Source organism: Scatophagus argus, chromosome 24 (assembly GCF_020382885.2).
Source record: "Scatophagus argus isolate fScaArg1 chromosome 24, fScaArg1.pri, whole genome shotgun sequence".
NCBI classification, from domain to species: Eukaryota; Metazoa; Chordata; class Actinopteri; family Scatophagidae; genus Scatophagus; species Scatophagus argus.
The window spans coordinates 8,583,820-8,597,225 of NC_058516.1; the positions used below are offsets into that span (position 1 = coordinate 8,583,820).

Sequence of the window (13,406 nt, forward strand, 5' to 3'; positions counted from 1 at the left end):
TGATGCAAATGAAATGATTCTTTTGTTTGGGCGAGGTAGATATTAAGATAGTTCAGCAGCTAAAACATCACCTCACTGAAAGGAGTTGGGAGTGGGGGGCTAAAGAAAGTGCTGCAGATAAGAAAATATATTCCAGCAGTGCCTGGCATTCTGTAATCATTTGAAGGCTGTTTCAAGGAATATCTTTCTAGACTGAATGATGAAGGCACATGATGAATCCAGGACGAGTGTCAGGCCACTATTCCCACTTCTCTCCAAGGAAATCAAAGCTTGCTGAGAAGAATCCAAAATATTATTGTGGCATTATAATATTAAAAGAAAAGCTCCGTGTGTCTCGTTATAACTTTCAAAAGGATGGAAATAAGATGGCCAGCTTGGTAGAAAACAGACGAAGCTCTGAGTGACAAATCAAATGGTTGTTGCTGCTGAATTAAAATTCACTGAGTTACAAAGTGCAGCCTGGAAATGCAAGCCTGCAAGATGCCTTTTTTCATCATTGTGCTGCCCTCTACGGGTCTTCTTCCAGCCTCCCTCTTCCCTTTTCCCTCCCATCACCTCCACCACCACCACCCCTCCTCCACTACATTACCATACCCCCTTAAAGAGTATTGCACGCATTAAATTGCTTTTCATTTCCGCGCTGTGACAGTCGCGAGATTGGGGGATTTATGCATTTTTACGAGTGATCTCGGCTGTATGGTAATTGTTTCATAATATGTCCATGGCTGTAGGGGATGCGCTGGTTTGCACCAACCAAGATCAAGTTCCACTAGTTGAAACGTTGGTGGGAAGATAAAGCTCGTGTGTATACATATGATATCTTATGACCAATGCAGGACTGGAGAAAGGGGGGGGATCGGATTCTTGCACCGCAGGCAAAAGCTGGAGGAAACCTATCCGCTGATCTCCGGTCGATTTGGACGGACTGGAGATTGAAATAAAGAGACCTTGGGCAGATCTGTACATAAACTGGTACAAGCCGCACCACTGGCAGCAGACAAGGGGATTCGTGCCTCTCTCCTCCGCTTCGTCAGTGCGCATGGATGAAAGTCACAGTTAAAATGCATGCGGCAAGTATTGTCTGATGTGGGATTACCAAGTTTTTATCCGCCACCTTTTCTCCACCATGTTCGAACTTTGGTTTTGGCTCTTTTTCCGAGATGATACTGCTGATTTCTGCCGCTGCTGGAAGAATACAGGATCCCGTTTTGCCGCGCTGGCTGTCACGTTATTGGCCTGAATGAGACTGTGCTGTTCGATGCCTGGTTTATGGAGCTAAACAGCGAGACTTGACTTTAAGGATTTGTGGGTTTTTTCCTTTCTTTCTTTCTTTCTTTCTTTTTGACAGCCAACAGAAGGGCGGACAGGAGGGGGGGGAATCACGAAATCCATGTTTTCACTGAGGCTGGAGAAAAAAGAAGGGGCATAGTCGTGATTTTCGGGATGCTCTGGCGTTTACGGGGATCAGAACGGTAAGAGGACAGTGATTTCTTTCTCTCTCTCCCTCTTTACCGCTCGTCTGCGCTGAGGCGTTATATGCTTTAACATTTTTCTTTTGGTGGGGTGTGTGTGTAGGGGGGGGGATCTGTCCGTGGTGCTGAAATCTCTGTTTCAGCCCTCAGTTGCATTGCCGAAGTTGATCCGGATTTAAGATGCTGTAGAGCAGAGGTGTCTGCGGCTGCTATGGCAATAACAAGCATACAGCCTGCATTTTTATGCCCACATATATCATCACAGTTTTATTCGTTCCAAATAATAGCCAGTGCGTCTTCGCGGGGTGTCCCTGTGCAGAGGAAGCTCTCAAGTTCTCTATATTATATCCAGAGGCGACATTTCTAGAGGTTAAGGCAATAAACTCATATGTAAAGGGAGAAAAAAAATGAGATGAGATGAAAGTGAGTGTACCGCTCAAACACACCAACCTGAAAGCATGTACTTGTATGTTAGAAATGCGCAGATTTGAGGAGATATGCTGGATGGATGTGTAGGCTTTTGTGTTCTTTTAAGGAACGCACGCGGACCAAGCGCGTGTGTGTGTGTGTGTGTGTGTGTACGTGTGTGCGCGCGCGCTCGCGAGTGAGTGTGTGCCTGTGCATTTCGTGTGTGTGCACGCGCGCTCACGCGTCCGTGGCGGAGAGGGAGAAGGAGCAAGAGAGATGGAAAGAGAAAGGGAGAGAATCTGTAACCTTCCATATGACAGATGCCATCCAGAATACTTGATTATGGAATTATTTACTCCCTGTCAAAATGCTGTTTCGATCAGAGGTCCGCCATGAGATCAACAGTACTTGCTTATTTGCCTTTGATCAACTCCTCTCATTTCTTTTTTCGCCCGTGGGCAGAAGAAGGGCTGCGACTGTCGCCTTGTAGGCTGATATTCACATTTTCAATCGCAGGCCGGGGGTTTTAGGAAGAACACGGACTGCTTCTCTCAGCCGATTCGTTTATGAGACCCGGCATTTTTCTTTTATTGTTTTACCCAAGATCGTTTTCATCATAACAGGCGAATAAATCCGTCCTCATGTTGTTTGGAAGGAGGTGGAGAGAAGGGATCCGACAGTTTCCCCACTGTTACCAAGTCGTCGGGTATGAGGGGTGAGTGAGAAATCTTTATGTTTAGGAGGTAGGAGTTGCATCTTGGAGATTTCACTGTTAGTTTGGGTGAGAATATTGAAAAAGAAAGGTATCATATCCGTCATACACTGCAAAGCAATCTGTTGTGTTTTTTTTTTTTTTTTTTTTTTTTTGCGTGGATATGCTTAAGGGATTGAATTAGTAAATGGTCAGATCTATCAGTCTGCACACGGCGGATGGCGATGGCTTTTTTTTTTCCTCCCAAGATGGATTTTTAATTCAGGCGAGCTATCAAAAATGCGCAGTGGCTGTCCACCGCGGCTAGTTATCAACTTGATTATAAATTATGGTTTAAGTATGGATCTATTAAATATTCATCCCGTTCTCTTGTTTTCTGACACCCCCAAAAAACAAAATGATGCCGACATAACACATCTGCATAATGAACAAACATTAATGGGCCTACTTGTCTTTGCTTGTGGGTGTTTGTTATGAATGTCTCATACTTGTCCATGGGGGGGCTCTTTCAGGAGTACATTACTATATATGCATTTTCAAATACTACTCGTGTCACATATGTATTTTCCATGCTATATAAAACAGAACCCGTCCTTTCTTTCCCTCTTCAGATGACACCACATACTGGTACCGCACTTCAGTGAGCTGGGGCATCCTCTCCCAGGAAAAATGCATATCTGGATCCTAAAAATAATCCTTCTGGTTGCATCATCTCTGAGGCTGGTCGAGATGTATGACAATTATGGGGAGATCTGTCGAAACCTGTGTACATGTGAAGAGAAGGAAGGGATCCTGATGGTCAGCTGTGAGAACCGGGGAATCATCAGACTGACGGAGATTAGCCCGGTCCATTTCTCCATGTACCACCTCCTCCTGACAGGGAACCTCCTGAAGAAGCTGTCAGTCAATGATTTCATCAATTACACTGGGGTGACCATCCTCCACCTGGGAAACAATGATATCTCTGAGATAGAGTCAGGTGCTTTCAATGGACTCCAGGGATTAAAAAGGTTGCACCTGAATAATAATAAGATTGAAGTTTTGAAGGATGATACCTTTGCAGGACTGGAGAGTTTGGAATATCTACAGATTGATTATAATTACATCACCAATATAGAGCCCAATGCCTTGAGCAAACTACATCAACTGACAGTGATGATATTGAACGACAACCTTCTCTCTGCCCTGCCCCCGAATATCTTCCGGAATGTTCCCCTTACGCACTTGGACCTGAGGGGGAACCGGCTAAAAATGTTCCCCTACATTGGCCTCTTGGAGCACATGGACAAAGTTGTGGAATTACAACTAGAGGAGAATCCGTGGAATTGCTCCTGTGAGCTCATTGCTCTGAAGGCTTGGCTGGAGAGTATAGCCTATACGGCCCTAGTGGGAGAAGTGGTGTGCGAGACACCGTTCAGGCTCCATGGCAGGGACCTGGATGAGGTGTCCAAGCAGGAACTCTGCCCAAGAAGACCCCCAGAAGACACAGTCAGACCTGCACCCCCTAGCAGCACTAATGGATATTACCAGACCACACCTGCTGCAGCCACAGCCTCCGCCACCTCCTCAGCTGTTTTTAGGTCCTCTTCTAGGCCTACGAAGGGCACACGTCAATTTAACAGAACTAGGATAAAGCCCACTTCCAGATTCCCAGGCGCTAACCCTTACAACTATGGTCCCATCATTGCTTTTCAGACCAAATCTCCTGTGCCTTTGGACTGTCCCACTGACTGCACATGTAACCTGCAGATATCTGAAATTGGGCTAAATGTCAACTGTCAAGAGAGAAAAATTGAAAGCATTTCTGATCTAAAACCCAAGCCATACAATCCTAAAAAGATGTATCTCACAGGAAATTACATCCCTGTTGTGCGGAGATCAGATTTTGTCGATGCCACTGGATTGGATTTGCTTCACTTGGGAAACAACAGGATAAGTCTGATCCATGACCGGGCTTTTGGGGATTTAACCAACCTGCGTAGGCTGTATTTAAATGGTAATCTCATGGACAGGCTTACTGGAGAAATGTTTTTTGGTCTGCAGAACTTGCAGTATCTTTATTTAGAGTACAACAAAATCAAAGAGGTTGATGCGGGCACTTTCCGCTACCTCCCGAATCTCCAGCTGCTTTTCCTCAACAATAACCTCCTGAAAACCTTACCTGTGGGCGTCTTTTCCAGCCTCTCCCTGTCTAGGCTTAATCTACGCAACAACCACTTCCAAAACCTGCCTGTGAGTGGTGTTTTAGATCAGCTGAAGCTGCTAGTACAGATAGATCTGTTTGAAAACCCTTGGGACTGCTCTTGCGACATAGTGGGGATGAAGATATGGCTCGAGCAACTCAGCGCAGGTACTGCGGTTAACGAGATTGTGTGTGAGACGCCAAGACGCCATACAGGAATGGACCTGCGCTCGATCGAGTCGGAACAGCTCTGCCCAGACTACTCTGATGCTTATGTCTTGCCGACTACCCCTACGGACGAGCCCATGGACGACCGGGCTGTCACCACAGATGCCCCACAGAAGTTCAACACTCCCAGCAGCACTGTACCCCTCTCTGTCCTCATCCTCAGTCTCCTGCTTGTTTTCATCATGTCTGTTTTTGTGGCTGCTGGGCTCTTTGTTGTAGTGATGAAAAAGCGCAAAAAGTCACAGAGTGACCGCACTAGCACCAACAATTCAGACGTCAGCTCTTTTAACTTGCAGTACAGCCTGTACAGCAATCGCTCTGGCCCCAAAGTTAAGGCTCCAGCTGGTCACGTCTATGAATATATCCCCCACCCCATGGGTCACATGTGCAAAAACCCCATTTACAGGTCACGAGAAGGAAACACAGTGGAGGATTATCGTGACCTCCATGAGCTCAAGGTCACGTACAGGAGTACTCCGGATGAGGAGAGGGATAGCAGTACCATGAGGAGCCCCACATACAGTGTTAGCACCATTGAGCCACGTGAAAACCCCTCCCCTGTCCAAGATGCAGACCATTTCTTCAGAGGCATCCTTGAGCCTGATAAGCAACCCACCCATCAGTCCATGGCAACCATCCCAGCTGGTGCCAATTTAGAGTACAAGTACACAGGGCCTGTGTCGTACACATACAACCCAAATTTTGATGTCAGACGTCAGTTCTTGCACCCGGAGAGGATAAGAGAAACAGTGTTGTATGGCACAGCACCCAGTACTGTTTATGTTGAGCCCAACAGAAATGAGTATTTGGAGCTAAAAGCTAAACTTCAGTCTGAGCCCGATTACCTCGAAGTTCTTGAGAAACAGACCACCTTTAGCCAGTTCTGAGCAACAGAATCATTAATGTATCGAAGCATTTTCTCTTTTGACCCTTCTTGAAACAGTGGCTCAGTTTATAGGGTGCCTTGGCACAATACAAACAAGAAAAAGCAAAAGGAGTTAAAATGGGGTGTGCCGAACAATCTTATTCTTATTTCTGAAACATGACATTACAGAAATGGATACAGCTTTCTGAAACATGGATGAACAGCATTGCTCTACTTAACTGATGATGCAAAATATATTTTTATATGGTGAAGATCGAATAACACACAAACTGTAAGTGTACAGGTAAATCATACCCGACTTCATTTTCAGGAATATATCCATACATAAGGTATATTGTGAATCAGAAAAGAAATGTTTATAAAATCACTCCTGGACAAAAAGAAAAAAAAAACAACACTGTACAGCAGATCATCAAAACTGTCTGGGACTATTTTCTGCTGTAGTCTGTAAGTAAGTATTTATTGATATAATCTGCCATGTCTTTTCAAAACTTTTGATTCTACATCAATATTATCTGTGTCATCATACTCCATGATCCTCTGGAAAGGCTTATGTTTGTAGTTTCTTTTACTGTAGCTCTGCATTGTAAAAGTGGCTTTTTTTGAAAGTGGCACACCCCCAATGTTCAAAAAAGACTGCGTCATTTGAAGAAGATGAAAAAAAGTGTCTTTGTATGCTTTCTGCACTTTTTGGAATTGGAAGGCAAGTTAGCCTTCAATGAGCTCTCATAAAGGAGATTATGATATTAAAAATGAATATGGGTATTCATTCTTAATATGTAGAATTGAAATGTTATCAAAACAAAATTCATAAATGATATTTGAAGTATTAATTATGTTGTGTAATACTGATATTTTAATCAATGTAACACCTATTTTTATACAAGCATTCGCAGATTCTCTATTCCTTATCAGTTTTATTTGTTTTGATTGCTTTGCACTTAATGCACTATATTGACCAAACTATGTTATTGTCATCAAATAAACATGATGTCAGGTTCATATAATGTGCTTATGAGGAAACTAAAGCTGATTGGTGGTAATATGAAGTAGGTCATTTGGGTTTGGTCCACTTTTTAACTTTCAAATTCAGACAGTGAAAGAAATTATTTTTTAATTTTTTAAGCTTGAAAAGAGTGTTCCCATGCTGGAAGATACTTTATTTTATAATCAACTCACACTGATGCTGTGGTAAAAGATGATAACGATACAATATGTATATATATATATATATATATGCCTCATTCAAAGGGGCAGCCAGTGACTCAATGAGGATTAGAATTAATGAGTTTCAATCAATGAGCATTATCTGAGGTTGTCCCTTACTGTTATACCATGACGACAGCATCCACATTGCCGCCTGACAAGCGATGAGTTTAAATAAACATCACTGGGGCTGACTTGAAATTAAATGCTATTTTAGCAATCTGACAAAGCCAGTGGGTGTAAGCTCTGACACTGATTAAGATGTACGGCTGCTGGATTCAGGGTTTGGTATCATATCATAGCTATCTTTTTTAATTGGTTTGTTTCATAAGTGAACATCATCTATCATTCTTTAAAAAAAATATATCAAGGAAATGCTGCTTAGATTTAAAAAAAAAATTCTTTCAGTGCTTGTTTTTTTTTTTTGTTGTTGTTGTTGTTGTTGAAGTCCAACTGAGATCACTTCTCCGTCATCCGTTTTTGTAGTTTAAAATAATGTCAACGTGTTTTTAAAATGTGTTGTTAATTAAGTTTTTTGGTTATTAAAAAGGAAGACAAAAGGTTTTTGGAGACATATCAGAAATTCTCCTTGTCGTCTCAGCTCGATGGGCGTGTCAGTGTCTGTGTTTGACTGACAGCAGCTGGCAGGCTGAGTGCCACTGTAACACCACAGTGAACGAAAGACCAAGTAAAACAAACTTGCACTGCAGCCTACATGCCATGGACAGACAGCATATTGTTAGTGTTAAAGAGTAAAGACCACACAAGCATTTAATTAGATGTAAGTGACATTTGCAGGTACTTTTAGATGTCGTTTTAAATCCTACAGCTGAGCAGTTACTTCGCTGTATAGCCTGCAAATTGATGTAAGCAGTGCACTTTTTCCCAGCATTTGATTGGCTGCCCAATAAGCTAAGATACAGGATGAGACATTCATTCAAATTAATGCAAAACTAAGGGGTGTTGTTATAATGTAAAATATGATTTTCCCTCATTTGGTAGCAGAAATGAATGCCAGCAATTTCATTGCTACTGGACTTTAAGTTACTCCTCAACTGACCCACTTAAATCCAATATGCAAAGTAGGCCTATAAAAATGCAAAGGATGCACAGTGCCACCATTTTCAGTGCGTGGTGAGTGTCACCATTTAGGAATTCAATGTTCCCTCACTGAGACAGGCTTTCTGGAGAGGAGGCAGAGAATAAAAAGCCTCGTCAGACATCTTCATCTGCTCCTTTATTCCTCATTTGGATTAATGTGAATTGATAGTTAGTACTACAAGTGCTGATCTGTTAAAATACATATGTTTTTTTGGTCAGTTTCACTTAATTTCAATGAGGTGCCAGCTGCCTTTTCTCAAGGACAAAAACCTGCAAAATGAAACTGGCCTGATCAGGGTCATTCTTTAGTTAGATCTTTTCATAGATGCCCAGAATGAGAACAGTAGGCACCATTTGGGAGATGAGGAGTCCTGGAAACGAGTGTAACTGTGTATGTGTCATACATGTAGCAGGGGACGTGAATCACAGCCAAAAAGTGTGTGCAGTCGCCCTGCATTGGTGGCCTATGGGATGGCGCAGTGTTGACAGCTTTTGACATTTTTTATTTATTTTGTTATTTATTTATTTTATTTTATTTTTGCTGATGCCAGTATGGAAAAAATATCATTCATAGTTTAATGAGGTGCAACAAGGAGCAATGTCAAAATGTGTACAATGTAGCACAGATGTGCATTTTTTTTTATGTCCTAGAATATTTTCATTTTCAGGATGATTTGGATAAATTCACAGAGTATTAGAGAGAGAGAGAGAGAGAGAGAGAAACAACAATTATATAATCACTGAATCATGCATTCAGTGATGCAAAGTTGTTATTACTGTATGTGTGTGTATATGTACGTCCTTCCTACTCAAACTCCCAGCTTGATTACTGTTATGACCCAGCACCCTGTCCCAGAGAAATGGGTGCATGAAGCATCCCACCGTAGGATTGTGTGTGTGTGTGTGTGTGTGTAGAGGGAGAGAGGGGGAGGGAGGGGGAGATGCTTGCCAGTTGAAATAATGCTTTTAATCAGCCAATGGGTCTTTACACAAATGGAAACATCAAAGGAAGGGCAAAGAGTTTATTATACCTTCCTGGATTATTCCATTTAAAGCCTTTTATAATGTTTGCATGACTATGTAGCTCTTATGTTCACTCATTCAGTTATGGTGCTTTGATGCTGTGTTGCAATGCAGCCTGCAGTTAAAACTATTCAAGAACTCCCCCAAAAAAGCAAAGAGTGAAATTTCTGAAGCGATCAACATCTGTATTCGGAAAAGGGAAGAAGTACTGAGATGAAACATTTCGATGTGTGTTGCCTCATGCTACACAAGAGACCCCCTGATTTATGGCTAAACCTATTGTGCAGAATCTGACTTTAGGCTGATGCAATGCCAAGCGTGATGTATGTGCAAATGCAGCTGTCACAGGAGTCTCGCTCTTTGCTCAATATGTGCTGCATACAGCGGAGAAAGTTTAGAAGGCGGTCTGAGCTTGTTCTGGGATCAGAATGAGAACAACGCCGACACATATTCCAACTAAATAAGGAGGTGGGAGAGACAGTGATGGACAGTTTGTGTTCCAATATTCTCTTACACTTTCTGCTTTCGCACCATGTGAGAGTTAATCAGTGTGGAATGGTACAGCGCAACACATCCAAGCTGCTTGAGTTGGATCATCACTTGGCTATTTTCAGTACACCGAGTTAAACTTGGAAACAACTATTTTCTAACAGTGTACTGGAAATACCAGGCTAATTAAACATTTTCTGGATTTGATTTCGCTGTTAGTTGCTATAAATCTCATATCAGATGGTGCTGGCGGAAGTTTGTGTTTATGGTAAATAAAATCAGCTTGATGCTACACATGCACAGGGCTGGATGAAGCTGCTAAGAGGCCCTGGGCCAAAAATAAGCTGTGGGCCCCCACTGACCCACCGTTCCTCCAACTCTCTGTGTAATGTTTATGCATTCTGTTGCAGGTGCAGCTGGAATATTAACTGCTCAGTTAGTTTGCAGTAATTTGATTAAAGATAAATTAATTTAGGGATATGCACCACATAGGGATAATATAAACTGAAATATTTAAGGTGCTCAATTACATGTAGATTATATAGCCCCAGAAGACAAAGCCTCAAGAATAGATGGAACTAGAAGTGTTACATTAAGGCCCTTTTCATTTAAGTTAGTGCCAAACATGCAATTTATAAAATTACCATAAATTACCAAGTCGCAAATCTTGGGCCTATGGCATGCCTCACTGTCCAGATCCCAGGACAACTGCCTGCTTTGCCAAGTTGATAATCCAGCCTTGCACGTGCTCAGCCTCTGGTTTTCAGAGTGGTTTGACAAGATGTTTTATGCATTGTTAAAGTAGTGACAAAAAATGAAAGGCTCTGGTATGCATAATTTACCCCCAAAATGCTGTTAATCTCAATTATTTTATATTTTCATTAGTTTTTTTCTTCTCTTGTTTCTAAGGTTATTTTTGATTTATTTTAAATTATGTCAGAATGGTGGAGATAAATGTAACAAATTCATAACAATAGTCCATTAATCGACTGGTCAACCAACAGAAAATTCTCAACTATTTTGGGGGAAAATTTTAAAGTTTGGTTGCAGCTTTTGAAATGAGAGCATCTGCTGCTTTTCTTTATCTCATATGAACAGAAATATCATATGTTTTTGGACAAAACAGTTAGCCAAGGACATAATTAGACCAATCGGTAATGATAATAATGCAATGTGAGTTGCTGCTGTAGATGTAAATTCAGCATAAAACTTATTGAATCCTTCCTGTGGGGCAAACCTCAACCATTTAGCACAGTAAAAGTGCAAAGAGTTACTTGTGAGTGTTCATATTTTCAAACCTGTGCCACCCGATGTGGCAACAATATGCTATAATAATTAGCCTAATATGTGTCCGCCTTCTGCATACCAAGACAGATATAGAGGGTGGACGTATTCCCTCTCACCTCACCTAACTCCACACCCCGTCCCACCCCACCCTGCTGGAGATGCCTCGTCCTCAGTGTAGCCTCACTGCTCGCCTGCCACCTAGTCCCCATGATGATGTGTGCAATTGAGTTCAAGGAGATCTGGGTAATTGAGAGGGTAGGGATGGCATCTGACAGGCACCGATGGCTCCAATGATTACTTTAATCAGAGTGGTTAATGGAATTCCTTCAGGCATGCAGAAATGCTCAAATGTTCATCAGCACTCAACCAGTTTTTACCCCCCCGACTCCTCCTCTCTTACCCCATGTTTGCCATAATTACTGATCACTTGTCTTTCCTTTTTATGCTTTCAGTCTCTGTATAACACCCTGCTAATGTGTTTGCTCCTACTGTCTTGTTTAAATCCAAAGTGTGAATCATTGCATGAGGACAATGGATTGTTTTATGGGCAAAATGCATTATGTATGAAGTGTTTTTTTTTAACGTGGAATGTCATGGCAAACCTGTTAACACATAAAGGGACAGTCAAGGACTCAATCATAGTAGAATTGCCATAAAATCAAGCACATGCTCAGAGAAATAGAAAGCACTATGGTTCTATGAATAATGGAGGATTTCCAATCAAGGCTAAGGAAAGACTGAAATATTTAGCTTTTATTTATTTGGGAAAATGTTCTTGTTCTTAATTCTGCAACCATACTTTCATTACCAACTGTGAACTTAACATTGGAGGTGTCCAGCCAGTGCTGATTTAACTTCAAGAAATAATATATTGCATTTATAAGTGCCGTCTGGATCGAGATTCTGCCATCTGCTGAATAAACATGCCCACAGTGGCCGGCTTTAACTCTGGTCTTTAACTTTAACTGGCCTGAAGACATTTACCCACTTGTGATATACATGTTGACAGACTGTGACAACTAAATATGATTTTGAATTGATTTGTGGGTTTCTTTTTTTCATCTGGAAATTTTACTGGGGTACATCTTGTTTGTAAAGACTGAAGAGTTTCCTCCTGGGTGTGGTAGAGATTATTCAGATCCATAAGAGAATAGCCATATGTAAAACTACATTCCTTTATCTGAAATATTTATGCCTCTTGAATCCAGTTTCTCATTATTTTTCAACATATTATGGGTTGTTTTCATTCACAAAAATGCATTTTTGTCTTGAGAGAAAATGCTACTATGATAATCACCAGATCTGTCTTGATGAATGCTTAAATATCTATAATCATTTGATCCAGAAAGAGAAATGGACAATCAGTTCCATCTAAATTGCAGATAATGAAGTGAATATGGAGATGGAAATCTTAAATACATAACAGATACCAATTATCCTCAGAGGCATGGATGTCATATGTACAATACTCCATTTATAGTACTGTGCGCTGTTTCTATGTCATGCTAAAAAAAAAGAAAACCAAGGGATAAACCGACGTTTGTGCGTGTGGTTGGATTTGCAGCAGGAGATACATATGATCAAAGCTTTTTAAGTGGTATCTTTATGTCAGTGCCTGTGTACACTGGAGGAATAGATAGGGAGATTCTACAGTATGTTTCACATTTATTTAGTCTTCTTTTTTCGTCAGGGTTTTGCTTTTTGTCGGCGGCATGTTTCTCCTCCTCCTCCTTTCCTTTACCCTCGCTTTTCTTTCCTGCTCCCACTGGGCAGTCTGGTTGTATTCATCGGGCCTCCCGTTTTGTTTGTTTGTTTACGGCGGCTGCACCCGTTGATCCGGAGCCGCAGTAACCCTGTCGTTTGATAAATGGCAACCATAGCATTACTGACTTCCCAGCTGAGCCTAGTGATGCCAGGCCAAAAAAACAACAGCTTGATGTATGGCTTCCTTCATAGTGTTAAGTCATTTAACTAGAGACCGTCCAGGCACGGTGCTCCTATGTCTGCATGTGCTTATCCTACCTTGCCTCATGTGTGCATCAGATTGGTGGCTGAAAGAAACGAAATCCGTAAATCTGTGTTCTATTAGGCATAAAAAATCCATGTATCGCAGGTTATTGTGATAGAAATTTGTTACTAAGTGCAACGTTGAGTCTGGAGTTCTGGAAGGAAGATATTTTTGTTCGAGATTGGAGGTTGCTTGAGATGTTTCAGCAACACTGGGGGATATGTGAAGGACAAGTTTCAGTAGGACTGCTTCAAACTGAGGCAGAGACACCCAAAACTGTAATTCCCTAGTTGGTCAGGTTCCAAAAGGACTGGATCCTACACTTCCCATAATGTAACTTAATAGCTTTTGTCATAAGATCTTGCATTTCTCTTTCAGACCCCATGCCCCCAGTTTGAAATCAA

General features: G+C 41.6%; 1 protein-coding gene across 2 annotated transcripts; it reads left to right on the forward strand.

Annotated features, from left to right (window-relative positions):
• The first annotated feature begins 932 nt into the window (after window positions 1-932).
• Window positions 933-6,977, forward strand: LOC124055783 (SLIT and NTRK-like protein 5). Of its 2 annotated transcripts, none has more exons than XM_046382905.1 (2): window positions 933-1,472; window positions 3,204-6,977. In XM_046382905.1, exon 2 carries the CDS (start codon window positions 3,262-3,264, stop codon window positions 5,887-5,889), a length of 2,628 nt encoding a protein of 875 aa, XP_046238861.1. In that variant the 5' UTR covers window positions 933-1,472; window positions 3,204-3,261; the 3' UTR covers window positions 5,890-6,977. The 2 variants fall into 2 exon arrangements, with proteins under 2 accessions (XP_046238861.1, XP_046238862.1); XM_046382906.1 differs by lacking the exon at window positions 933-1,472 and adding an exon at window positions 2,144-2,595.
• The last annotated feature ends 6,429 nt before the right edge of the window (window positions 6,978-13,406 follow it).

What these genes read in the sequence shown, in the direction of transcription:
- LOC124055783 (XM_046382905.1), top strand. Translation starts at nt 3,262, where the DNA reads ATGCATATCTGGATCCTAAAAATAATCCTTCTGGTTGCATCATCTCTG.